The 26367-nt window shown below is 56.7% G+C and overlaps 1 protein-coding gene across 1 annotated transcript; it reads right to left on the bottom strand.

Annotated features, from left to right (window-relative positions):
• Nucleotides 1–1614: 1614 nt before the first annotated feature.
• SSC4D (scavenger receptor cysteine rich family member with 4 domains) lies at nt 1615–23098 on the bottom strand. The gene is made up of 12 exons (XM_065573502.1): nt 23053–23098; nt 22822–22959; nt 18377–18412; nt 17245–17601; nt 15709–15780; nt 14908–15222; nt 8275–8355; nt 7528–7602; nt 6789–7100; nt 5897–5974; nt 3629–3981; nt 1615–3195 (listed from the first exon to the last, which is right to left on the bottom strand). Exons 1-11 carry the CDS (start codon nt 23096–23098, stop codon nt 3665–3667), a joined length of 1827 nt encoding a protein of 608 aa, XP_065429574.1. The 3' UTR covers nt 1615–3195; nt 3629–3664.
• Nucleotides 23099–26367: the final 3269 nt, after the last annotated feature.

The following is a 26367-nucleotide window of genomic DNA, read 5'->3' as shown; positions in this document are numbered from 1 at the left end:
TACCTGGGGGTTGGCTTAGGGACCCCTGCAGGTCCCCCATCCTGAAGGAAGTAAAGCGCTGGGAGGAGACCCTGGATCCCAGGGGCTTTGCCCACTCTAGCTCCTCTGAGGCGGTGACGGCGAGAGCGTGCTGCAGGCAGCCAGTGCTCAGCTCCTCTCCGCCGGGCTGCCATGAACCCCTCTCCTCCTGCACAGCCGCAGCGGTGCCAGGCTCCAAGCCCTAGCTCTCTCTCTCAACTCACTCACTCTCCAAGGGGGCACGGTGCCCCTCGGGTAGTGGGGGGTGTACCGCATCCTCCAAGGACTAATGGGGAGTTGCCCCGGTTAATAACATTATACCACATCTGCAGGCTCCGTCTTCCATGACAAATCAACCCCTGCCACGGGCATCCTGCAGGCCCCCGGGCTGCTCCCCGACGCCCACAGTGGGATGCTGCTGGACATCTCCAGTCTCTTCTTGGCCCTGTCCCGTTTGGGGCTGGGAGCTTCTTCAGCGGGAGTGTCCAGAGCTCCCATCCCTTTCCTTCCTCCCTTTCTCCAGCAGCCGCCTCTGCTACCGCTTCAGCATCCATCTGCCCTTCTAGGGAGGGCAGGATGGCTGGTGGGGATGGGATGGTCCCAGAGCAGCAGTCCAAGGCTGGCAGGTTACCCAGCCAAAGAATGGGTCTGGAACCCAAACGAACCCACACGAGGGGGACCCTGGGGTAAATGGGAGGGAGGGAGTCTAGTGAGATACCATTTTTGGGGTCTACATCTAACTCTGCCCCTGACTTGCAGCGTGATCAGGGCAAATCGCTTCCGTGCCTCAGTTTCTCCACCTGAGAGATGGGGCTAACAAACCCCTCCCAGGGGTGTGGCAAGGAGCTATTCATTGTAAAGCGCTGTGAGCTCCTCAGATGAGCCTCACGACTGATCCTGGAGCAGCAAATCGGGAGCCACGGCGGGCAGGCCTTCAGCAAGTTCTCCCTCCTTTGCCAGTGGCATTCGCTGGCATCGAATGGCTGGGATCCGTCTGGTGTCAGCACCTCGCCACTCAGGCGGGGCCAGATCAAACCCAAGGAGCATCTCACCATTACCTGCTTGCTCGGCTGACGGTGGAGAATGTCTGGGATCGCTTGCTGCTGGCACGTGATGCTAACCAAAGCACTGACAGAGGTAGAGAGAAGCCAGGGATTTATCCTGGTTTCAACAGGCCAGAGGCCCAGCTAAGTCCCTATTTCAAACTATTCAGGATTCGCGCACCGTGCACGGCACAACATAGGGGCCAGATGCTTGGCTGGTGTCACTCCAAGTTACTCTCCTGACCTCAGTGGAGTTGACATCAGCTGAGGATCTAACTCTAAAAATATCAAAAATCCCAAAGCGATGGTCTGAGCGTGTATTCAGGCACTCGAGAACAGAAAACCTCAGCCCGTACTTCTGATCTGCGACACCGTGTAAATCAAGAGCAGCTTCTTGGACGGCAGTGAAGTTACTTTGAATTTGCACCCTGTGGTGTGGCCTTGTAATCACAGAATCCACCGACCACCACCGCAGCCAGATGAGCTGTGACTCACAGAGCAATGAGTCCGCGGGGGCTCAGCACACTTTAAAAGGGCTTTTATTTATTCACACCAACAAATGTATAAGAGAAGTGGAAAAACCGGAACAGGCACACTCCGGTAGTAACAAAGGAATTAAACAGAGAGGCCTGGGATTGCCTCAGTCGTAATTAAGCAAGCCCCTCCCTTTCCCTCCCCCGAAAAATAGTATTTCTCCAGTCTCCCAGCGGGGGAAATGACAAACCTCGAGGATCCCAGCAGGGTTCCAGACTTCTTCGCCAGGATCCGAGAATGCAAACAGAGCTTCCTTGGGAAATACGCAAGAGCGAGTGGGGCTACAATGGGCGTCTTGGCTGCCAGGTGGAACCATCCAAGTGGGTCCAAGAAACGCACCAGTTCAGGTCCACGTTGTTGTGCACCAATCCCCAGGAGTCAGGTCTGTGCTGGGCACACAGAGTCCCATGGACTTCCAGGGGGCTCTCTGCAGCTGCCGGGGGCAAACCCGAATGGATCGGATTGCTGGAGCGGGGCCTAGATTTCTAATGCTGCAAATGGCTCATCCAGGGGCAGTTCCACCAACACCCTTTCGCTGAGCAGATCAGGAACTTGGCCCGGGGATCAGTTCTGAGGGCCATGGCAGGGTGGTGGGTCATTCTGATGGGAACACGTGGCCACAGGGACCTGGTCTGAGACCTCCCGTAGATCCAGTTGCATCAGGATGTGGGGCAAGATTTTCAGAGGCTCCTCTGGGACTTACAAGGCCAAGACCCTTTTCAAAAATGACTTAGGAACTTAGCTCCATTGGCTTTTCAGGGGATTTCGGGCCAGATTTTAAGATGCAGAAGCATTTAGCGGGATTTTCTGAAGCACCTGCCCGGCTAACTGCCATTGAGAGCTACATCTTTAAGTGCCTAAATACCCTAGGGCCCAGATCCTCAATGGTATTTAGGCTCCTAACTCCATTGAAACCAATGGGAGTTAGGCACCTAAATACGTCTGAGGATCTGGTTCTATGTCACTTCTGAAAACGGGCCACAGGCACATATGAAAACGTGGCCCCTGGTCACGATCCCCGTGGACTGGATGAGAGCTGGCCACAGTATCTGAGCTCCAGCGACCCTGCAGAATAGCCCATTTCAGCTCCCGGAGCCAGTGACTCTCCACAGAGTGGAGCAATGCTAGATTGGCACCAGAGTTCTCTGCCTTCTCCATGGGCGCTGCTTCTTGGGCCTGTATGTCTCTGCCGTTTCTCCTAGAAGGACGCTGCGGGGCAGCGATGTTCCTTCTGGCTTTTCTTCCGTTCTGGGGTTTTTCTTGGGACAAAACCTTCCCCTGCCAGAGAGTTTGCAGAGATGCCCCTGAGCGGCTGGAGCTCTGCTTTGTGCACCGTGGGTAACGGGCCAGGCAGGAGGCGCTGGCACTTGTCCAAGGAGCATTCGCCAGTGCCCCTGGGGTGGGGTGGGGCCTGCTGGGCCTGGCAGCGAGAATAGGGCTTCTATGCCCGTTACAGACGTGCTATATACAGCGATGTACAGGTCACGCGGGTCTTCATCTCCCACAGACATCAGTGCCAGAGGCGCACCAGCCAGCCGGCCCGCCCCATGCCCCGTGCCGCTGGCATCTGGAATTCCCCACGGTTTGGGCCGGCGTCGGTCTGAAAGAGAAACAGCCGACATCAGCTGACAGCCAGGGCTTTCCATCCGGCTGATCGGCCAAAGGACAACTCAGGGCAGATCCTGGGACCTGGTGCCTCTTAACCAAAGCGCTTTCCCCTGGCTCCTCACTCCGGTTACCTGAGCCAGCTTTAGCGACAGGCCGGGGGCACCACTGCCAGGGCCTGATTTAAAGCTGCTGGCCTTTGAACAGCTCCCGGGGAGGGGGCATTCCCGTTCGACGCCTGCGCCACTACCGGGAGAGCCGGACTCGTTCTGGGACCGGTGTCTGAGCTCAGGAGTTGCCCTCACCTCACCTGAAGGCCCGGTCTGCCCTCACACAGACACGTTACTGCCCTGGGCTTGGATGGGGCACGGTAGGGGAAACAGAGGCACATGAGGGGATCTACCCACCCCCACCCCCCCCGGACTCACCTGGGCGTCTCTGAGCAGCCGTGGGCACAGAGCCGGTCATAGCAGCCCGCAGAGGGCGCCGGCGTCTTCCGAGTGGTCGCAGTTGTGCACGTTCCAGCGGATGTGGGAGCAGCGCAGCAGGGAGGGCTCGTCGCCTTTGCACTTGAGGTTGTCGAGGAAGATGTAGCCGGTGCCTGGGCCGTAGCGCGCCTCCCCCCAGGCGGCCCGGGCGCCCCCGCAGCCCAGCTGCCGGCACACCACCGCGACGTCCCGGAGGTCCCAGGCGTCGTCGCACACGGTCCCCCACTGGGACAGGTAGAACAGCTCCACGCGGCCCTCGCAGCGGTGGCTGCCGTTCACGAGGCGCAGGAATCCTGCGGAGGGCGGGACAGTGCGGGGTGAGGGGACCCGGGGCAGCTTCCAGTCTAGGACCTGCGAGCGCCTCGCCGTCCCCCACTGCGTCCCCAGGACGCAGGCAGCTGCTGCCCCAGTACAGACAGGTGCTCAGAGGAGCGAGCCAAGGAGGGAGCTGAGACAGGGGCCCGTGAATCCGGGCTCCCACTCATTTTGTCCTGGGAGCAAGGGGCCAGCGGTGGAAGCATCACTGGTGCCTCAGGATTAGCAGGTCAATGGAGATGAGGCAGCACGGGGTCCAGAACAGGGGAGCAGGCCTCAGGACCCCAGAGCAGTACGATCCGGGGCATAGAGCATCTGACTGGAAGCAAGAAAGCCTGTGTTCTGTTCCCGGCTCAGCCTCGCTGCGTGACCCGTGCCACGTCACCCAGCTTAACCTCCTCGGCTCATCTACCTCCCTGGGACAGACAGCGGCTACAGCAGGGGTGGGCAAACTACGGGGCCGGGGGCTTGCTCCACACGACACCCGGAAGCAGCAGCACGTCCCCCCCTCCGGCTCCTACGTGTAGGGGCAGCCAGGGGGCTCTGCACACTGCCCGTGCCCCAAGTGCCGCCCCCGCAGTGCCCATTTTCCAGCAAACAGGGCCAATGGGAGCTGCAGGGGCTGTGTCTGTGGAGGGGGCAGCGCGCAGCAGAGCCGCCTGGCCGCGCCTCATGTAGGAGCCAGAGGGGGGACAGGTCGCTGCTTCCAGGAGCTGCTTGAGGTAAGTGTCGCCCAGAGCCTGCACCCCGACCTCCTCCCGCACCCCAATACCTGCCTCAGCCCTGATCCCCCTCCTGCTCTCTGAACCCGTCAGTCCCACCCTCCTGCACCCCAGAGCCCTCACCCCCATCTGGAGCCCTCACGCCCCTACCTGCACCCCAACCCCCTGCCCCAGCCCGGAGCCCCCTGCCACCCTCTGAACCCCTCAGTCCCACCCTCCTGCACCCCAGAACCTGCACCCCCATCCAGAGCCCTCACCCCCCCCGCCTGCACCCCAACCCCCTGCCCCAGCCTGGTGCCCCTTCCCACCCTCTGAACCCCTCGGTCCCACCCTCCTACACCCCAGAACCTGCACCCCCATCCAGAGCCCTCACCCCTGACCTGCACCCCAACCCCAACCCCCTGCCCCATCCCAGAGCCCCCTCCCACCCCCTGAACCCCTTGGTCCCACCCTCCTGCACCCCAGAACCTGCACCCCCATCCAGAGCCCTTACCCCCCCCGCCCACACCCCAACCCCCTGCCCCAGCCCAGAGCCCCCTCCCACCCCCTGAACCCCTCGGTCCCACCCTCCTGCACCCCAGACCCCGCACCCCCATCCAGAGCCCTCACCCCCCCGCCCGCACCCCAACCCCCTGCCCCAGCCCGGAGCCCCTTCCCACACCCTGAACTCATTTCTGTCCCCACCTCAGAGCCCGTACACCCAGCCAGAGCCCTCACTCCCTCCTGCACCCCAACCCCCAATTTCGTGAACATTCATGGCCCGCCATAAAATTTCCATTCCCAGATGTGGCCCTCGGGCCAAAAAGTTTGCCCACCCCTGGGCTACAGTAAAGGTGCTTTGAGATCCACCGATGACAGACACCGTGGGAGGGAGTCAACCATATGATGCCTGCTATCCCTGTGCTGTGGTAGCACTTCTGATCGACGTTTCAGCCAATGCCACAGGCGGTATCATAGAATCAAACTCACAGGACCGGAAAGGACCTCGAGAGGTCTTCTAGTCCAATCCCCTGCATTCAAGGCAGGACCAGGCATGATCTAAACCAGCCCTCAGCTGCCTTCGTCTCTGGCTTCTCTGCCAAACACTGGCCCCCGGGGGTTTCTCTGGGAGGAGCCCTATGGCTGCCTGAAGATGGTTTGGGGGGTGCTGCTGGCCCCACGGGGTACCTACCGTCCTTGGGACGGGTTGTGGCTGAGGTGGCGGTCGCAAAAGCATCTTCTCTGAAATGATCTCCGGACTCGTCCACACCTGCTCCAGCAAAGGATGGATGGAAAGAACAATGATCAGACATCTCTGGTCTCCAGCTCGGGGGCAGATGTCGTGGAGCGTGAGTGACTGGGCTGGAGCGAGGTAGACCCAGACAGATAGGCGGGGAGAGGAGACGCGCTGCAGATTGCAGAGGTGTGGTGCGTTTAGGAAACAGAGGAAGGGCAAACGTCCCCTGAAAGCAGGCACTGGAATTCACAGGGGAGGCTGAAGGCCTGATCGGTCACGTTTAATGACAGCATCCCGTTCCCCAGTGGATGCCAGTCTGGAAATGGGGACCCGCTTGGGCCAAAACTAGCACCTCAGACCTGAACCCTCTGAAGTTCTGGGAGCTTGGATTTGAAAACCCCCATCTGAACCTGATCCTAAGGTTTTGGTTCTGGGGGAATCCAGAAGCAGGAGGGCGAGTCTGAAATTCCCCCGGAGTCTCATGGGATTCCACCAAGCTGGGCTGGAGTCTCACGGAAAGCCCAGCCCCTTCCAATTCCAGCCTGAACGAAACCCCGAGCCCCGGACTAAATACGATGTGCTCCAAACACCCCGTGTGGCCCATCTCCCGCTCGAGTGGCTGGAATCCAGGTTCCCAGTTCAGACGGCGCACCTGGGAGGCTGCAGGGACTCAGATGGCACTCTCTGGGGCCCATTAATTCCGTCCCAAGGCATGCTGAGGCCGGCTGCTGGTGGCACGCCCTAGGGGTGGTCCCAGATCTGGCTAGCTTTGGAGGGAGCTTGGAACCCTGCGTACTGCTTGGGGCAGGGTAGGATGTGCTGTATGGAGCACCCACACGTATCTCACCTCTGCAGATGACGCCGGCATCCTCATGGTGCCCACAGTTGTGCTGCCCCCAGCCCAGGTGAAAGCAATTCGCCAGGTCAGCCTCCCGGCCGACACAATCCACGTTGTCCAGAAGAATGGGCCCAGTGCCGTAACCAAAAGAGCCCAGGACGGTGGCCGCCACTGCCACCCCGCAGCCCATCTGCCGGCAGACCACCTGGGCGTTGGTGAAACTCCAGTCGTCGTCACACACCGTGCCCCAGGTGCCGCGGTACAGAACCTCCACCCGGCCTTGGCAGCTGCTGTTCCCGTTCGCCAGCCGGATGCTGCCACCTGTTGGTCAGACCCGGAGAGCAAAGGTGACGTGGAAGGCCGGAAAGTCGAGAGATTCTGGTTGAGGCAGGTGGTGGGGAGGGATACAGTCACGTGCCCGGTGCAGCCCGGTGCTCTGCAGCAGTTGCCCTCATCTTTGATAGGAGGTAGGGCCCAGGGAGAGTACAGGTCCCAGCATGCCGTGCTCCCTTTTAGGCTCAAGGTAGAGCATGGCATTGCTGGGACTCGTAGTTTCTACCGGCTACGCCACTATATAAATGGCGCAACGTGCTCCATGTGGTTGAGCAGGGGCTGCGACGGAGAACCGGGAGCCCTTGAGGCTTTCATTCGAGCCTTGGCAGGCGAGCCGTGTGGCTGCCTTGGCTTTGCGGGGAATCTCTGGGCCGTCCCGAGCCAACGCCCGCCTGCGGGGAACGCGCACACTTACTTCTCTTGCCCGCGGCCAGAAGGGCCGCCGTGATCACTTCAGTCTCCGGCGAGGGCTGATCTCCGGCATCCGTCACTGCAAGGACAAGCAGCGGCATTAGGAGGGTGGGAGTTCAGGGGAAAGGCTGGACTGATGAGAAGCAGGCCCATTTAGACCCTATGGGGGGCAGTTCTTTGTGCAAGGCATCACCCTATGCGTTGAAGCGGGACCTTGGTGAATTTCACCCACAAGTGCCTCATTCCCCGGCATCACGGGTCACCCTGGGACGCCATAAGTGGCTGTAGCAACAAAATCAGAGCGCAGTGCCCCCGGGGAGAGCTGTGCAGCGAGCATCCCACTAGCAGGCGTTTAGGGACCTGGAGATGTTGGCAGCCCCTGTGATCCTGCTGCTGGGCCCCGGGAAGGAACCCACCCAGTGCTGTGGATGGAGCGAAGCCCGGCATGACCTGTGCAGCCCTCTGGACTGTGCTGAATTCTTGGTAGCCGTGTCTCTAGGCCACCCAGCGTCTCTCCTGATGACTCCAAAGGAGAAGGCGAGGCGAAAACCCGGGACGGGGGATCAGAACCCTGCTTCCCCAGTACGGGTGGCTGGGCCAGGAAGGATAGCGAGCCGGTTCGGATCACAGCTGTGTCCTCCACAGGACAATGTTATGGGGCAGCTGCTATGATCAATGCACTAGCCTTGGTGCTGTAGGTCTCCGCACGCATCGTCCCTCCGGATGCGGGAACGGGCCACGTTGGCCTTACCTGTGGCAGTGGCAGTGAATGACTCTCCGTAGACCCGGGCAGCCAAGGTGGTGAATGGTGCCACCGTCGAAACCCGCAGCCCTGCGGAGACACACGTAGAGGCAGAGGCCACATGACCAGCGGCCGTAACTTTGTTTGCACTGAGTCATTGTGAGAGGATGGGCAGCCAGAAGGGAGCCCGTCCAGAGAACAGAGAGACACGTGTCAATCATTCTTCACTCCTCCAGCCGCGCACTTAGCAGCTCCTCCTTCACACTGGCTGGTGCCTTGGGAACATGTGTTCAGAGCTTAGTGCCCTGCAAAATGCACCTAGGTAACCCACGGGTTGGGATCAGTGTCTGTTATACGAAGGATTGGAAGGATTCGATTTTTATCGGTAAATGTCAGTAAACATCCATTTCCCCGTACATGCCCAAACCGCTGAAAAAATATTTCCGTCAATAGTAATTGAAGCGGACAGACTGGGAAAGTACAGGTTGGACCTCTCTAATCCGGCGCTCCATGGGCCGGCAACATGCGTGGTCCGGCAGAGGCGCCGACTCCATGGGTTCTCCGGGGCTGGAGCACACACGGGAAATAATTAGTGGGTACGGAGCATCCACCAGCGCCAAGCTCCCCCCTCTGCCCCCTCCCACCGTGCCTCTCACATGCTGGCGGCCCCCTGCTTACCAACTCCTCCTCCTCCCTCCCAGCGCTTCCAGAGCACCGCAAACAGCTGATTCACAGCATTCGAGCTCCAGGAGGGAGGGGGAGGACCTGGGGCTGGCGGTTGGGATCTTGAGCAAGGGGCTGGTGGCTGGGACCTGGGGCCAGCATCAGAGCCCCCAGGTGGGGGGCCACATTGGGTGCAAAGCCTGGGGATGTTGCAGCACCCCCCGCACCCTTATTTCCCGTGCCTATGGAGACCCGCTGGCACTCTGCATTGACTTCTGTGGTTTGGCACCGGTCAGGTCCCGAGGGTGCCAGACTAGAGAGGTTCAACTTGTACAAAACATGCCAGTTGAGGACTTAGTAGAGTTTGATTTAAGGCTATTTTCTTTGTATATTTTGACCAGTGACATTGACAATTTGTGTGCGAACGGTTACAAAGCTTTTAACCTTTGGAATCTCAACCTTTTCTGTCATTAAACAATTATCCGGCCCCCTCCTATTGACTGACCCCAGTAATTTCCCACAACTGTGAACGTTCAAATTGATCAAAATGTAAAGAATGCTTAAAAGCCATCATTTTGGGCAAATTTCAATAAATACAAATTTTACAATAAACATCCATATTATGAGTCAATAGCGTCAAAAAAAAAAAAAAAAGTTGAACTCTTCCAGGCCCCGTTCTCCAGATCCCCGGAGGCTATGGGTGTGTTACAGCCGGCTAGTCTGGTGCGTTAGCTCAACCTAGAGAGACTCGTGTCTTCAGCTCTGGAGATCCCCCACTCAACCCGCCGAGTTCCCATCTCAGCCGCGTACCCAGTCGTCCTTCCCTACCAGTGAGAACGAGGTGGGCTGCGGAGAGCTGGGTCCGCGGCTGGAAAGGAAGCGGGTGAACCTGTCCTGCTGCCACCCTGGCGGATCGTGGCCGGCATGTTGGGGTCCACCTTCCTCACCCGTTTCCCAGGGGAAGCCAGAGGCATTGAGCACAGTGAAGCGAGACGTGGGCTGGCTACCAAACCATGCTGCTTGGAGGCTCAGGGTAGCCACATGCTGCCTAGCACAGGGCCAGCTGCCAGGTGCCCAGGAACTCCTTCTAGCTGGCACGAAAGGGCACAAATTACAACCGACGCCCCCCGTTAGTACTGAGGTGCAGCGGATATGATGAGCCATCCCGGCACGCGGGCCTCCATGTAGCATCGGGCTGCCAACTTTCTAATCGCACAAAACCGAATACCCTTGCCCTGCCCCCTGCCCCGCCCCTTCCCTGAGGCTCCGCCCCCACTCACTCCATTCCCCCCCCCAATCGCTCACTTTGCCCCGCCCTCACTCGCTCGCTCATAGTCACCGGGCTGGGGCAGGGGGTTGGGGTGCGGGATCCGGGATGGGGCCAAGGGGTTGGGAGTGTGGGAGGGGGCTGAGGCAGGGAGTGAGGCCTCTGGGCTGGAGGTGCAGGTTCTAGGGTGGCCTCAGAAGTGAGGGGTTCAGGGTGCGGGAGGGGGCTCCAGGCTGGGGCAGGGGGTTGAGGTGTGTGCATGTGGGTGAGGGCTCTGGCTGGGAGTGCGAGCTCTGGGGTGGGGCCAGGGATGAGGGGTTTGGGGTGTAGGAGGGGACTGGGGCCAAGGGGATCGGTGCGTGGGAGGGAGCTCAGAGCTGGGGCAGGGGTTTGGGGTGCAGGCTTCGGCCAGGTGGCTCCATGCGCTGCCCCAGACTGCAGGTGCCGCCCCCGCAGCTCCCATTGGCTGCGGTTCCTGGCCAATGGAAGCTGCAGATCCAGCGCTCGGGGTGGGTGCAGCACGCAGAGTCCCCGTGGCTGCCCCTCTGTTAGGAGCCGGAGGGACATGTTGGCAGCTTCCCGGGAGCCGCGCGGCTAAGGAGCCTGCCTGCCCCACTGGCGCTGTGGTCTTTTAACGGCCTGGTCAGCGGTGCTGACCGGAGCCACCAGAGTCCCTTTTTGACTGGATGTTCCGGTTGAAAACCGGACACGTGGCAACTCTAATATTGTAGCACCTGACCGGGCTTGGCCGTGACGGTGGCTAGGCCCAGGTACAGCGCACCGCTCACACCACAGCGCTCCAGCCCATTCTGCCTAGACGTCTCACTCCACCCAGCGGGCCAGGACCAAGGCCCCCTCTCTCGCCTTGCCGCCGATCTCCCCTAGAGGTTCGGTTCTCCCAGCTGGGCCTCACCCACTCTGTGGACCCGCTGCCCCCATTCAGAACAGCGCCCACCCCATACAAGCCATCCCACCGAGGCTCTCCGGGCCAGCGTTTCCATCTCCCCGGCTTGCAGGACAATGGCTAGTTAGGCAAGAAAGGAACAGCCTGAGAAAATTGCTCATTTTGCGCCCATCAGCCTCTTTGTTAGTTAATCACTGGGAAGCGAAAGTGACGGCACTTAGTGCTCCAGTCATTAGCTGCGATAATGAGGGAATTCAAGGGGATTATTAACATTATAAATGGTAATCAACAGAGATACAGAATTGAAAGAGGGGACGAGAAAGGGAGGCCGGGGATGGCTGAGTGCCCAGCAGCTGACAGCCAATCACTCCACTTCCTGACCAAGGCAGCTTGTTTTCCACCAGCGCCAGGAAATCGCAGGCAGCCAGAGTCATTTTCCTTGTAAGTTGCTGCTCAGACTAGTCCCAGCCTCTCTCCATTGTGTTTTATCCATCTCCTGGGTTTCAGCCTAGCAGGTAATGAGGAAGGATGGTCCAGTGGCTAGTCCCCTAGGCCTTGTGAGCCCTACTTTCAAGTCCCTGCTCCGCCACAGACTTCCTGTGTGACCTTGGGCAAGTCACTTAACCTCTCTGTGCCTTAGTTCCCCATCCGTGTAATGGGGATAACAACCCTGCCCTGCCTCTCCAGGGTGCTGTGGGGTACATTAGAGATTATACGGCCATCAGATCCTGTGGCACTGGAAGCCATGTAAGTAACTTAGGGCACGTCTACACTACACAATTAAGTTGGCCAAACTTAGGTTGGCCCACAGTAATTACATCGCTTCCACGTCTACACTTTCCTCCTTGCGTCGGCCGTACGCGACCTCACCGGGAGCGCTTGCACCAACTGAGCTGTCCGTATGGGGCATTGTGGGGCGGGTCTGAAAGCCAGCAACAGTCGCTGTAAGCAAGGCGGCGTCCACACCGACACTGTGTCAACCGCATCACTACACCGCTCAGGGAAGTGGAGTTATTAAGTCGGGGTAGCGGGCGAATTACAGCAACAGGAGTGAAATGTTAGTGTAGACACTGAAAGCAATCTGCCTTGCGTGGACCTAACGCTGTAGTGTAGATCTGGGCTTAGATAAATGGGGGGCACTTAGGGGAGGCCCACAAGGAGCTCTTTCAGGCATGCCCGTCCCATCAGTGCATTTAGAGCATGCTCAGTGTGTAGCGCCAACTGCATTTCATTCCCTTTGAGGAGGGTCAAAACCATGCTGGGCCTGGGTGATTTGGGTTCCCTGAGGTGGTCCGGGGTTCAAACCCACCTGCAGAGCTTTGTGGCTTGAGCCTTCGCTCTGGCCAACTGTCAAGAGATTTGCCCCCTTTTCCCTGCATCACATTCAGCTCTCTGTTTTCTCCAAGGCCGAGCAGGTTTGCAGCCACTCAGCTTTCCTCCTGGTCGGACCCGTTGCGCCCTTCCTTGGTCACCAGAACCGCTCACAGGAGCCCTAAGCCGCCTCACCGGCCGGCTGTCACTGCCTTCGGTGGCAGAGCTCTGGTTGATTTCAGGACTGAGCCGTTAGACTCAGCGCAGGGGCGTTATCAGCACCCTGGCTCCAGGTCATGTTATGGCAACATCTCAGTTCCTTTCCAGTGGCTGCTACACACCAATACTCCTGGGGAATTCTGCGCCAAAAAAATTAAAAATTCTGCCCCCCAAAATTAAAAATTCTGTGCAGAATATTTTAAAATTCTGCCAAACTCTGCATATTTTATTTGTCAAAATAATGCAGTATAATCACCCTGGTTTCAATTATTTCAGTAATTTATTTAAACTACAATACAATGGATGGAGAATGGAGTGGGGAGCATTGGAGGAAATCCTCAAACCACCTTGCGTAATAATAACGTAGCTAAGTTTGACCGTTTATTTCTAGTTATTAGTCAATATATGCAGCCATATGCTCAGGGTTACATCATAGGCAACTGAAAAGCAAGTAAGGGCTGGGGAATCAAAAGCACAATTTATATTGGCTACTGACCATCTCCAGAAAGGTCAGTAGCAAACAGTTCATGGAGCACATTTTGATAGGAATTTTTTTCAGTCCAAAAACTTAGACCAGTTCTAATCACTAAAGCACCATAAGCATTTATAAGGCCAGACTGTCCTTACACCACTCTGGCAATATGAAGGAGCCTTAAAACTTTTACACCTGTTTTATACTCCTGGAGGAATTCACAAAGACAATGGGAACAATTCACTAAGCAGGCAGGCTGCTACATTCTGCTCTGCCCCATGCCTCCCTCCTCAGAAACACCCTGAAGCCTTGCCCCTCCACACCAAGCGTGCTGCAATAGCAAGGAAGAGAGACAGAGTGTCTCTCACTCGCACGACTGCCAAGCCCCCTTCCCCCCTTGGTGGTGATTTATGTCTCTACCAGCTGCGCCAGGCGCCCGAACCAACCTGCCTGCGCTGTGTGACCACTCTTGCGGCTTCCTGTCAGGAGTAATTTTTCTGGGGGGAAGCAAAGAAATCTGCAGGGGACATAAATTCTGCGCACATGCAGTGTCGCAGAATTCCCCCAGGAGTAACACCAGACTCCAACTTCTCTGGCGTTATGATCCCGACTCCCTACCCCCCATTAGTCACTTGTAGTTCTGTTCCATTCAGCCTAATAGTTCTTCTGCTGCCAGAGCTACTCTCCCCGGGCTAGCACTTCACCCTTCCCATTCATCTCCATTTGCCACCTCTCTGCCCAGCTCCCAAGGCTATTCGACTTCCTGCAGTCCCGGGCTTGCCACAAAACTGCTCCTCCCCCTGGGTTGGCATCATTGGATTTAGATCCCACGTCTCTGTGTATAGTGCTGATATTCGCACCTGCGGACAGCCCCTTCCCCCAGGAGCCTCCAGTCTACAAGGGAGAAAGTGGCGCAAAGGGAACATTGGGTCTGAAGACGTTGGCATGGATTCACTGCTGGTTTCTGGGGCTTGGAAATGTTTCTCTTAACAAGATTGGACAGACCAAGCGAGGCTGTGGGTCCGAGCGGAAAGAGAGCTGCAGAGAGACGACGACTAATAACAGAGGGCACCCACGGCACAACGCAGAGCGTGTGCTGCATCCGTAGCGTTCACAACAGAGCTGTGCGCGGTGCGACCCGGAGCGCGCTGTCTGTGCTCTCACAGCGCACATGCTCCAGCAGAGGTATTGGGCATGGTACTCCAGCAACCGCTCATCCCGGGGGCAGGGCTGAAGTCAGCCTAGAGCTCCCTCAGGACGGATGACGGGGGGCTGGCTTGTAGCAGCTTGCACAGCCACCCTTGTGGGTGCCGATGCACGCGCCCGTGCGACTGGAAGCCACGGTTAAAATACTCAGCCCTGCACAATTTTGCTCCAATGCGTCATGATCGTAGGAAGCAGCGTAGGGTTGTTTAGCACAGCCCTGAGCAGTAGCAGTGATCAGGGACGTAACCCATGGCTCGCTGTGTGCTACTCACTCCTCTCCATAGCCAATTTACAGAGGGTCTGATTCTACTGCGGCCCTGCCCCTTCCCCCCATGGGGCTGGATCTACCTGTAGAGACTCAGACATTCTGCTCTGGAGGGCTGGTCTCGATGCCGGCCAAGGAGGCAGCCATCGCATCGGTCAAGGCGTATCCAGGGCTTGCACTGTCATGGCTCAGATGCTTGTGGGGAAGGCGGTAATCCTCCAATCAGCCTGGCCCCCTCCGCGCCCAATCCACACAGGCCGTGGCTTGCGCCTCAGTCCCATCCCCGGCAGGACAGCCAAGAGGGTGGCCGTTCCCAGGAGGCTTTGCTCCCTTACCTGTGCAGATGACGCCCGCGTCCTCGTGGTGCCCGCAGTTGTGGATCCCCCAGCCCAGGCTGTAGCAGGCCGAGAGGCGGGGCTCGCTGCCCTCGCAGTTCACGTTGTCCAACAGGATGCGCCCCGTGCCGTAGCCGAAGTAGGCGTTGCTCTTGTGTGTCACTGCGCGGCCGCAGCCCGCCTGCCTGCACACCACGCTGGCGTCGCTCATGCCCCAGTCGTCGTCGCACACCGTGCCCCAGGTCCCTTGGTAGAAGATCTCCACCCTGCCCCGGCAGGGGTCGGCGCCGCTCACCAGCCGAACACTGCCATCGCCTGCGCGAGGGCAGATGGGGTGAGTGTCAGAGCTCTCCCCGGGGCGGGCAGAGCACCGAGCGGGATCGCACGGGAGCGACAGGAGCAGGCCGTGCCGAAGGAGGCTTAGAGGGGACGGGGAGCAGCAAGTGAGACGCGACTTTGCACATGGCAGCAAAAGCAGCCCATGGAGTTGGGATGTCCTGTCCCCAAACTGGGAGACCCGCTCTGGACAGCCCCTGCTCTACGCAGCAGCCCCACGGCAATGCAGGGACCTCAGTAACCCACTGGGGTCATCCTTGGCCTTGGTCTCACCTGCCTCTTCTGCTCTCAGTGGGGGAGCTGGCCCACACCTGGGGGAAAGGGATGGGGAGAGTCTACATGCCCTGCTTGGGCGCCCTGGCCTGGCCTCCGGCGGAAAGACGCCAGACAACGAGGGCTTCGAAGGGTGAGTAGGAGGCAGGGAGGGAATGTGAGGAGTGAGAAGCCGATCTCCGACATGCTTACTCTTCCCGTTCGGCAGGGTGGCTGTGGCGGTTCTGCTCGCTGGTCCTTTGCTTGCCCGGGTGGGGGAAAACTCTGCAAAGAGAGCCGGAGGCAGGCTGGGCGTCAGTGTGGCTTTACTCATTTTCCTTTCCCACCCGCCCCGTAATAAATACACCCGCTGGATACGCCGCCCCAGCCTCCGGAGCCCAGGGGAGAGCAGCGACGTTCACACACGCTGATGCGCCGGCTAGAAAAACGGCAAATATCAGGAGACTCGCGATCACCCTGCGAGAGCCGGCAACGCTGAGCAAAGAACCTGAGTTCTAATCCTGCCTCTGACCCGGACCGCTCTTGGGGGAGTCACCTCACCGCTCTGCGGGGGAAACTGAGGACAATGACACTCAGTCCTGCTGCTGGGGATTGGTCCCTGTTTGCAAAGTGATGCGGACAGGCTAAGCGCTGTTCAGACCCGTCTGTAATGCTGAGTGCTAGAGGGACGGGTCATTTTTTCCTTGCAGGCCAGGCTAGCTGGAGGGCTGGTCGTTATTAGCGGAGCAGCCCCCACGTCTGTGTCTTTGAGCTCAGTCCGGGCGGGAGGGAGGAGCCCCGGACAGGGCAGCGTCACCCCCATCGCTGCGTTCACCGGCCAGCAGGGTAACATTTTGCTCTGGGTCAAAAGCCGGCCCTGCCCCCTGGGAGCCCCCTCCCAGCGCACTGGGAATTTTTTCACTCTGCCTCCCTCTCATCAGCATCCCGGCTATGAACAGTGATGGACAAACCTCCAATGGCCTGAGTAGAGCACTTCAGCCTGGACACTCAGCAGCTGGATCAACCCACCAAGCCTCCAGAGATCTCCTCCCCAACAGCCGGCCTGAGCGCACCTCCCGACCAGCTCCTCCCACCCCCCTTCACAGCTGCATCCTGAAACGCATCACCCCTTTCCCTCCAGGTCAGCCCCTTTCCTCCAATCAAGGCTGGACGCCTTCCTCAATCAACCAGTCCCTACCTCCTAGGGGATCACAAATCCACTGTCTCTCTGCTCGGCCTGGGCCGGCGTCTGTCTGCAAATCTGGCCCAGCTCCGGGCACCTGCCCCCATCACCCTAACTAAGTCTGAGAGGGGAGCCCTTGGTCACAGGGGTCCTAAGGGAGGTCACAGAGCGGGGAATGTGGAGCCATGGGCCAGGACAGAGTGAGAGCAAAGGGCACGGCAGAAAGGGAAAGATGTGGAGGGAGGGTCAGTTTAATCAACCCAAGCCAGGCCCCAGTGCTGCTCAGTTCTGGACCCTAGCTCAGGTGGCTGGTAGCAGATGACCAATCCCCAACAGCCCAGCCCCGCGGCACCATCTCCTCCGAGAGCCCAGTGCCGGGCCCAGGGGCCCTGGTGAGGAAGCCAGGGTGACCTCCGACCGGAAATCCTAGGAGTCAGTCACAAGAGGGACGTGAGACAAGGGGGCTGCTGGGCCCTCCCTTGGGGGTCTGAAGAGGCATCAGTCATGTAACCCCCTCGCTGCCGCTGCCCCTGCCCCCGCCATAGGATGGAACCAAACCTTTTTACCGTTACACGTGACGGCCACATCCTCATAGTGGTAACAGTTGTGGATGCCCCAGCCACGGCTCCCGCACTCACTCAGGGCCACCTCCCTCCCTTGGCAGTCCACGTTGTCCAAGAAGATGGGCCCCCGCCCGTGGCCGAAGGTCAGGGTGGCCGGCGTGGCGAGGGCATGGCCGCAGCCCAGCTGGCGGCACACCACGTTGGCGTCCACTAGGTCCCAGTCGTCGTCGCACACCGTCCCCCAGGAGCCATTGTAGAGGATCTCCACACGCCCCTGGCACCGGCTGTGCCCATTGACCAGCCGCACCTCTGCAAGGAGGAAGGTCACAGTGAGGCGAGTAACCAGGCAACAGACTAGCCCTAATTAGGTAATGAATGCACCATGACTCCCACCAGGGGTCATCAGCAGAGTTTGAACCTATGACCTTCTGCACCAAATCCCAGATTGCTACCACTTAAGCAAAGGGAGTAGCTCCATTAGTTGATACCAGTAGTAGGCTGCTGTCTTGCTGGCATTTGCTTTGATTCTGGTGAGTGGGTTTCTATTTGTTTGTGGGAAGCAAAGGGTCAGGTCTATATCTCTGCACCGGACACATTCACTCGGCCATCTTGAAAGCTCTTGTTGGGTTAGGGAAGCGTCCAATGAGAGAAGAGAAATGGTATCATGTGACTTGGGTGACCTGTCACCTGGTGCAGGCAGCAAATTGCTAATACTCACAGCAAACCAATCCATGGATAATTCCTGGGCTGAAATCAGCCACACATAAATGATCTGTCAAATAATTAGAAATAGAACACGCGTCTGTATAAATGACACACCGTTTGCCTTGCCGAATCAGTCGGTCATTCACTAGAACCGCGGCCGCCCAGCTCTATGGCACTGCCCATCAGAGATGGCCAGGAAGCTGCAAAAATTCCCCCATGGCTTCCAGTAATATTTCCGGTCAGGAAACGCTTATTTTACCTCCGCAAAAAATTTCGTCAAATTTTTCATTTTAAACCCATTTGTTTTTTTCAAAGCAAAACTCAAAATCTCATCCCCATTTCCACTCTCCCCAATATATTCATTTTTGGCAAAACCCCATTTTTTGGGTACAAAACTCTTTGTCCAGAAGCAGTTCTAAGAAGATCTCACCTGGGAACGACAAGGGAGCAGAATCAGAGGCGTTGCCTGAAATGGAGAAGGAAAAGGATCAAGCGTCGTTGGTATGCCAGGAGAACACAGGCAAGAAAGGGTTACTGGATAAGGGATATCAGAACTGACTCATACCATCTTACCAAGCAGGATGGGTGCGAAGGGGGATGACACTACATTAAGCATCAGATATAACACACGGACAGAATTTGCCCCTCGGGATCTTTGTTACCGCTGCTGAGGTCTGTGGTTTGTCACAGATTAAAGGGGAAACATTTTCGGAGTCCTTGTTAGCTTACTGGCTATAGTTCACTCATCACACTCCAGTCCACGTGACTTCTCAGAGGTTTCTACCTAAGGGTAGTTTTGTTTTGTTGTCCCATGCAGCTATCTTTGCACTAGCAAGTTCGAGTGCATTAGCAGAACCGTCTTTGCTATGGTGGCATCTGGACCCTGGAGCTCGGTGGAACGAGGAAGCAGTTGGGAAACCGGGAAAGTTTGGTGAAATTGTCAGGGCAACGGTGTTATCCCAGCCACTGGAGTTTGCTTGATTATTCAGAGCAGGATGAAATTCATCCCTGTGCAAAGACCTAGCACAAAACCTGTGCATCACTCAAGTCCTAAAAATACAGGGTCAGAAGGACTGATGCAAAGGCATTGAGCCAGGCCTCTGCGTGTAGGGGTGAATTTCTCCCCCCAGTGAGGCCGGTCACAAACTGCTGCAATACAGAACTCCGTGATCTGTGCTTTGACGGCTCCTGCCTGCGACAATTCAAAGGAGTTAGTCTCCAAACATCTGAGCACTTCGAGTTTCTGCTTACCTGTCTCTTCCCTTTTCCACACAGATCTGAGGTCGGGGAAGGGGAGAGCAGGAGAGACACAGAAGTTGGTTTAAAAAAAAAAACTCCCACAAAAAGACAGATCATGGTTATCTTCGCTATTTTAGCTATGGGGAAACTGAGGCACAGAGCGAGGGCTGTGAGTTGCCCACTGTCATGCTGTGAGTCAGAGTCACAGAGATTGACTCCCAGCACCCGTTCTGTTCCCTCATGTTGGTATAGGGAGATCCTCAGACGAAAGGCACTAGAGAAGTGTCAAGGACTATCATTAGCAGGTTGAATGAAACAAAGCTGTTCTTCAGGCTAACACTTGAGTTACCAGCTTTCAGACAGAAAGACCCTTTTATATCTGGGTATAATGTTGTCGCTCTTTTCCCCCCACCATGGTTGCACTATTAAAAGCCTGTTTTATAAAAATGAAGGGAGACAGCAGCGTGGCCTAGTGGACCAAGGCCTGAGACACAGGAAACCTGGGTTCTATTCCCGCTTCTGGCCTGCTGGGTGACCTTGGCCAAAGTACTGTGCCTCAGTTTCCCATGTCTACAATGGAGATAATGATCCTGAACTCCTTGGTAAAGAGCTTTAAGATCTACTGAGGTATAGAGCTAAGTATTATTATTTACTCGGTACTATTTTTAAAAAATACAATGAAGCCAACAGGCTTTACAAACTCTCCGTCTATCTGTATGCACAGATCACTTCACCTTCTGCTGAGAGGCAGCTACCTGGGGGGTGGAAGGTGGCAGCCGGCAACCTCTAAACCACAACAGAACAGGAGAGAAGTTATCCCCTGGAAACCACTGAGGAGTTGGGAGGAATCCCTGGAATTTGGCCACGGCACTTGGGTTAACGTGCCGACTCGGGGGGAAAGTGCCAGCGGCTCCTTGGTGAGCGCAGTTGGTCGGCACCAGCTTCTCATCTCATCTGAAAGACAGATCCTCTAACACCACCACAGGGGTATTAGTCCAGCCCTGATGCGGAGGGGGACATGAAGTCAATGAGAAAGGATTTTGGTGGGGCCAAGTGTTCATCCAATAGGAGGGGCACTTCCTACCGATTCACCAGCATCACTTCCCCACAGCATCTTGGCTTATCTCCTCTCCTGGTACTTCCCAAACCTGAGTATACCTAGCTTAGAGCAGCTGCCATTAGGTAACGCTCCTGGTATGCCACAATCCGTCCCTCTGCCTGGCCACAGTCAGGTCACACATATTGCAAACTCAGAGCCTGGGGCTACAGACTCCGATTTGCACTACGGTGCTACAAATTGTCCCGCTCAGGCTGGAGCTGGGGTTCTGAAACCCACCCCCCTCCCGGGGTATCATATCCTGAGCTTTAGCCCGAACGGGAACAACTACACAGCTGTGTCTAGCACTGCAGTGCGAGCCCAAGGCTGTAGACCCGGCTCCGAGACTGGCTGCTGCGGGTATGTTTTTGCTGCAGAGAGTTTCAGCAGCTCCATACAGGGGCCTGGCTAGTGTCTGGTGAAATTTGTCAGCTGTCTTTATTTCCAGAAAAAAAAATGCAGATTCAGTGACTCAAACGTTTGGCAAAGTTGTCTTGGTTTGGCTGAGTTTCTCAGCTCAGGAAAAACAAAAAACAAAAGGCAAAATGATCCAACCTTTTTGAAAAAATACATTGTGATTCAAAAGCACTTTTTCTTGTACGCTTTCCTTCAATAAAAAAATGTAAAAAAAAAACCCTCAGCATTAAAACAATTAGATTTAATTTGACCCCAAACTATGTACACCCACCCGCCCACTTTTCAGTTTGCTGAAAATTTCAAACAGTTTATGGTCAAGCCCCCCTGAGATCATTTTTCTCCAGCCGTGCCAGCCAGCGTATCACAAAAGCAGTCATTCACCCAGCTCTTGTCCTAACACCTGCTAGCGGGCTGGGTCGCAGAGGTGCCCCGCCCTCTGCTGGCACCGCGGAGCTTTTGCTGGGTCGCCTTTACTAACAGAACAGGAGCAACCGAATGTTGGCTCCAGCCGGTTTGATCAGAGCTGGGAAGAACAGCTGTGCGCCCAGCTAGCGAGGAGGGGAGCATGTACTCTACTTCCTCCTAGCTCCGCCTCGGCGCAACCTACTGGGAAAGTGCCAATCAAGACTCGTCCTAATATCCCCATCTGAATGGGTGAGGCGTCGGAGCTAACCTAGCCGCCCAGCTGCGGTGCCAGACAGTGGCAACGTTCCCTTACGCAGCAGGTGCAGTTCTACACACAGCTCTAGAAGGGTGGTTGAGAAAGGGGGGAGTAACAATAGAGCAGATGCCCCAGAGGCGCTGAGGTTCTAGGTCCCAACTGGGCCAGCGTGGGCTTTACCACACACAGGCATCCTGCCTGATAGGTAGGTAACGCTGCTGCTTGAATGCGAAGCGGCCGGAGCTGTGAATGCAGCAGGCCGCTCCTTCTGCCCTCTGGCCCTGGGGCATGCTGAACTTTCCTCCCCCCCAAGGGGGCCTGATTCCCCATGGCCCTCCTACACCCGGTGCCATCACTCACGCCAGCGTGAATGGTCACCCTGCTGTGCTGGCGTCAATGACAACACGAGGTGCAGGACAAAGGGAATTGGGCCCATGATCAGTCCCAGGCAATAGCATCATGCAGCAACCCCAGGGGACGCTGGTCCCCTTACGAAGGAAGGCTCAAGGCCAGGAGTAACGGACTGGCCGCAGGTTACCAACGCATGGCCAGATTCTGCCGTGTCCAGGCGTTTACACCAGCAAAGTGGTGTCAAACGCTCCCCCTGATCTAGCTACGCGTTACACCCATGTTGCACTGGTGTGAATAACTGCACAAGGACTCAGGTTCTGCTGTCAGGGAACCAAACAGAGTATCTGGCAGAGAGCCCAGAGACCTGGGAGGGGGCTGGTCACATTGGAGATCTGCGCCCCTGTCTGCCGAAGCTCCTTAGCAGAGACAGTCTGGCTGGGTCCTGGGAGAGGAGAAGAAGCGAGTGGGGAGATCACAGGCAAGAATCCCATTCCAGTCACTGATCCTCTCTGGGAAACTGGAACCAAAGTGCTGCCTGAGGAATACCCCTTCTCAGCTTGTGTTTATCCCCAGATGCAGTGTAGTGGGATCCCACGGACCAGAGAGGAGCAGGTGCTGCAGAAGGGAGGGGCAGCTCGTTGGTTTTCCTAATTAAACAAGAGTCTTTTCACAGAACCTTGCAACACCAGCGGGCAAACAAAGCATGGGAAGTGCTTTTGCTTGGAACGCCTGTCCCTTCTTCCAACTCAACATGCAAGGCGAGATCCTCAGCTGGTGCCAGTCGGGGCTGTTCTCTCGAAGGCGAGGAAGCAGTGACAAACACGAGCTCACCGCGTGCCACCCCGTGTTTGGCTTGTGCAGCGTCTCCAGTTCCTGCAATTCTATATTGAGTCGTGCAGTACCTGGCACTTCCCTTAAAGCCCCAACTCCTGGAGTCTTGTGAGTGAGAGAGAGTCTCAGTTTTTTTTGTTTTTTTTTTAAGTAAGTTGCAGAGAAAAGCTTGAAAACATGTGACCCACCAATGGCTCAAAAGTCAGAGGGAAAGTAAAAAGAAACCAACGTTTAAAAAAAAAAAACCCTCCTTGTTTTAAAGCCAATCGCAGGATCTCACGGGACGCCATGGGGCGGGCCCTGTTGCGTGCGCCACTTGAAATGGCGATCCGGGGGAAGGCTTTGATGGGGGAAAATCTGGGCAACTCTTCCCCTGAGGATTTCCTCTTCAACATTTGCCCTGGCCGCACGCTGCGGACTGCCGGGGCAAAGAGTCGCGGTAGCTCAGGGCAGCACCCGTGTGGCTCCGACACGACGGGAGAGAGCTCTGCTGTCGGCGTCGTTAACCCACCTCCCCGGAGGCGGAGAAGCTGTCCCATCGACACAGCGCTGTCCATACGGTCGGTATAACGACGTCGCTCAGGGAGGTGGATTTTTCACGGCGACGCAGGGCTGTAGTGTAGGCCTGGCCTAAGTGTCTGAGCCCCAGGTCTAAGCCATCTTCGGCTGGGCTGCTCTAACATAGGGTGACCAGACAGCAAGTGTCACAAATCGGGACGGGGGTGAGGGCAATAGGCCCCGTTATAAGACAAAGCCCCAAATATCGGGATTGTCTGTTTAAAATGGGGACATCTGGTCGCCCTAATCTAGCCAGGGATAGCTGGTCACAGAGAGACGCAGGAAACCTCCCTCAGACCTGAGCCTGCTGGACTTTGCCAAGGGCTCCCCAGAGGACCCCGCTCCAGGATGCCAGGGGTTTTGGTTTGAGCACTGGCCTGCTAAACCCAGGGTTGTGAGTTTAATCCTTGAGGGGGCCATTTAGGGATTTGGGACAAAAATCTGCCTGGGGATTGGCCCTGCTTTGAGCAGGGGGTTGCACTAGATGACCTCCTGAGGTCCCTTCCAACCCTGATATTCTATGATTAACCAAAAAAAGAAGAACAGGAGGACTTGTGGCACCTTAGAGACTAACAAATTTGTTAGTCTCTAAGGTGCCACAAGTCCTCCTGTTCTTCTTTTTGCGGATACAGACTAACACGGCTGCTACTCTGAAACTTATGATTAACCAGTTTCTCCTCAGCCACGTCTCCGTGCGCTTAGCCAGACAGAGACCCCATTCTCCGGGGCCTCACACACGTGCCCAGAACGGGTGCGAAAGCCACCACTCAGAGTGGCGGCACAATGCCTCCACAAGAGGCCAGGCGGTGGGGCAGGCCAGAGGACAGGAGCTCTCTACGCCCCATTGGAAACCTCACCCCCAGGGAGCACAGAGAATCAGCGACGTCCCCGGGATATACAGTGCAACGGTGACACCCAGTGGCTCAGATAGTCAATGGCTGCGATGCCGGGCTTGGTCTTCCTTCCACTTTGCGCCTTGGGGAGCCTTTTACACCCCCGAAAAGCAGGCTGGGCCCCATTCTGAACCACGGCAGGGCCTCTCTGGCCGCGGGAAGGGGCTGGAATGCACGAGGCTCCTCCCAGGTGGGAACTCCCCCGGCCTAGGGCGTTCCCCAGGTGCCAGGAGGTGGCCCACACCGTCCCCTCCCAGACACCTGCACAGAGGAGAGGAGAGAGGACGTGGCTGGAGCGGTCTCTGCTCTGGCTGTGGGAAGCGGGTGTAAGGCTGGCGTCTCCCCATTGGGCCGCATCTGCTCTCAGTGGCTCCACAGCTGGGGGTCCCCACCCCATGGAGTTACTCAAACCCCAGCCTGCTACTTGGGATGGACACTGGGGCCCCAGAACCAGCTCTGAGCAGGTAGGTCAGGGCAGAAAGCTTCCCACTGGCCTCCCTGCTACCCTGCCGTCCCCAGCACCAGCTGCCGAGTGCCTTTGAGTAGCAAACCAAAGAGAGGGACCCAAACTGGGACATGGGATCGGCTCGCCCACGACCTCGGGGGCCGTTTGGCTCCAGACCCAGACTCCAGTGTCACGGCTCGGCCCTCTCTCTTTAAAGCGTTTGGCCCAGAACCCCCAACCTAAGCGCGCCCTGAACTCGGGGGACAACTCTGATCCAGCAGAGTTCTTGGGCCCCTCAGCGCTTGCCAGAGACCACCGCACACGGCCTCTCCCTTGCAAGTGCCTTAAAGGTGTGAGAAGCACGCAGCGCCACTCACAAGGTCTGAGCACTGAACTGTTTCACACGGACCGCAATCCATTTACAATCACCGTGTCTATTCCCCGGCGTTCTTGAATTGGTCCAAAAAACTTTATTTCCAGCAGAAAATCCACCATTGATCAGCTCGGATGAATGGACCACCTCCAGAGAAAGCCCAGACCTGAAAGTTAGACCCCCTGCTCCTTCCCCCTTCCCCTCCCCACCTTTCAGGAGAACAATTCCCAACAAATAAAACCTGCCTTAGAGTGAAAGACTCCAAAGACTTGAAGCGAAGGTTAAGGGGGTGGCGATCCCAATCTATATGTACCTAGACGGGGAACAAATATTTGGTAACGGGTTCTTCAGTCTAGGAGACAATGGAAGTTGAACCTGGACAAACGCAGACTGGAAAGGGAGGGTTACACTTGTAACAGCGAGCGTAACTAAGCATTGGAACAATCTACTAACGGTTTCCGTCACTGGCAATTTTAAAATCCAGATTGGCTGTTTCCTTACGGGATTTCGAAAATCCCTCTCTTAGTCACAGAACATGAACACGTGATCAGGGTATCTCTACTACGTCGTCCCTTTGCCTTCTTTTCTCTACCTTATCCCTACCACCACCTCAACCTTCGCTTGAAGTCTTTTGAGTCTTTCACTCTAAGGCAGGTTTTATTTCTCTACGGTATCCTTCCTCCTGCCTCTAACCCACCCGATCCTGCTCTTTCCAGTCTGGCCCTTTTCCCATAAGCAGAGCACAACCACAGTTGTCAGTTGTCAGCGGCCTGTAACTCATGCGCCAGATGTCGCAGCCATGAAGAGAATAATTGAAAGGTGACTCTCATGGCATGAGACAAACTGGGCCGCTGCCCTTTTGTGCCTCTTGAGGGTGACAAATATGGCTCCAGAAGGTTCTAAGTCAGCCACAAAAAAAATCTAGCTTTTATCCACCCTGGAGGAATCTATGGGCCGCAGGAGAGCTTGTGACCAGACAGTATCATCGTAAGTATTATTTATTACTCTGCGCCTAGAGGCCTAGATGAGATTGAGGCCCTATTGTGCTAGGCGCTGTACATACCCATAGTAAAAGACTCCCTGCCCCAGAGTTTACAATCTAACTAGACAAGGCAAGCTAAAGGTCTAGAGAGATTCATTTATTGAGCTCAGGGACAGGGGCAGGGGGTTAGTTTTCCAGGGTTCTGCGCCCACAAGTGGGGCCAGTCTCAAAAGAGCTCAGCTCCCCACTTGGGCACCGAACTAAAGGCCAGGTTTTCAGAGGGGCTCAGCTCTGAGCAGCTTACAGTGGGAAATGTAGGGCCAGGTTGTCCAAAGACCTCAGCATCCAATACATGGAGCCCTTCTGAAAATCTGCTCCTAGGTGACTGGCTCCGGGTCACGCAGAGAGTCCGGGGCGGAGCTGGGAACAGAACCCAGATCACCTGAGTCCCAGGCTACCGACTGAATCCCAAGGCCCTTTTCCTTGTCATCACTGTGGCTATCCCACCATGCCCAGCAAACGTCTCCAAAAAGGCAGCGAGGGCACAGATACCTGCTCCGAGTGCAGTGCGCCGT

This window comes from Chrysemys picta, chromosome 19 (genome assembly GCF_011386835.1).
Source record: "Chrysemys picta bellii isolate R12L10 chromosome 19, ASM1138683v2, whole genome shotgun sequence".
Lineage (NCBI taxonomy): Eukaryota > Metazoa > Chordata > Testudines > Emydidae > Chrysemys > Chrysemys picta.
The sequence above is the reverse complement of the archived record's forward strand: the minus strand, read 5'-3'. Positions and strand labels throughout refer to the sequence as shown.

What these genes read in the sequence shown, in the direction of transcription:
- SSC4D (XM_065573502.1), bottom strand. Translation starts at nt 23,098, where the DNA reads ATGGACAGCGCTGTGTCGATGGGACAGCTTCTCCGCCTCCGGGGAG. An exon ending in GCTTCTCCGCCTCCGGGGAG is followed by an intron (nt 22,960 to 23,052) that starts GTGGGTTAACGA and finishes TTGCCCCGGCAG; the next exon opens with TCCGCAGCGTGCGGCCAGGG. An exon ending in CACAACCCGTCCCAAGGACG is followed by an intron (nt 3,982 to 5,896) that starts GTAGGTACCCCG and finishes CGCCCTCCGCAG; the next exon opens with GATTCCTGCGCCTCGTGAAC.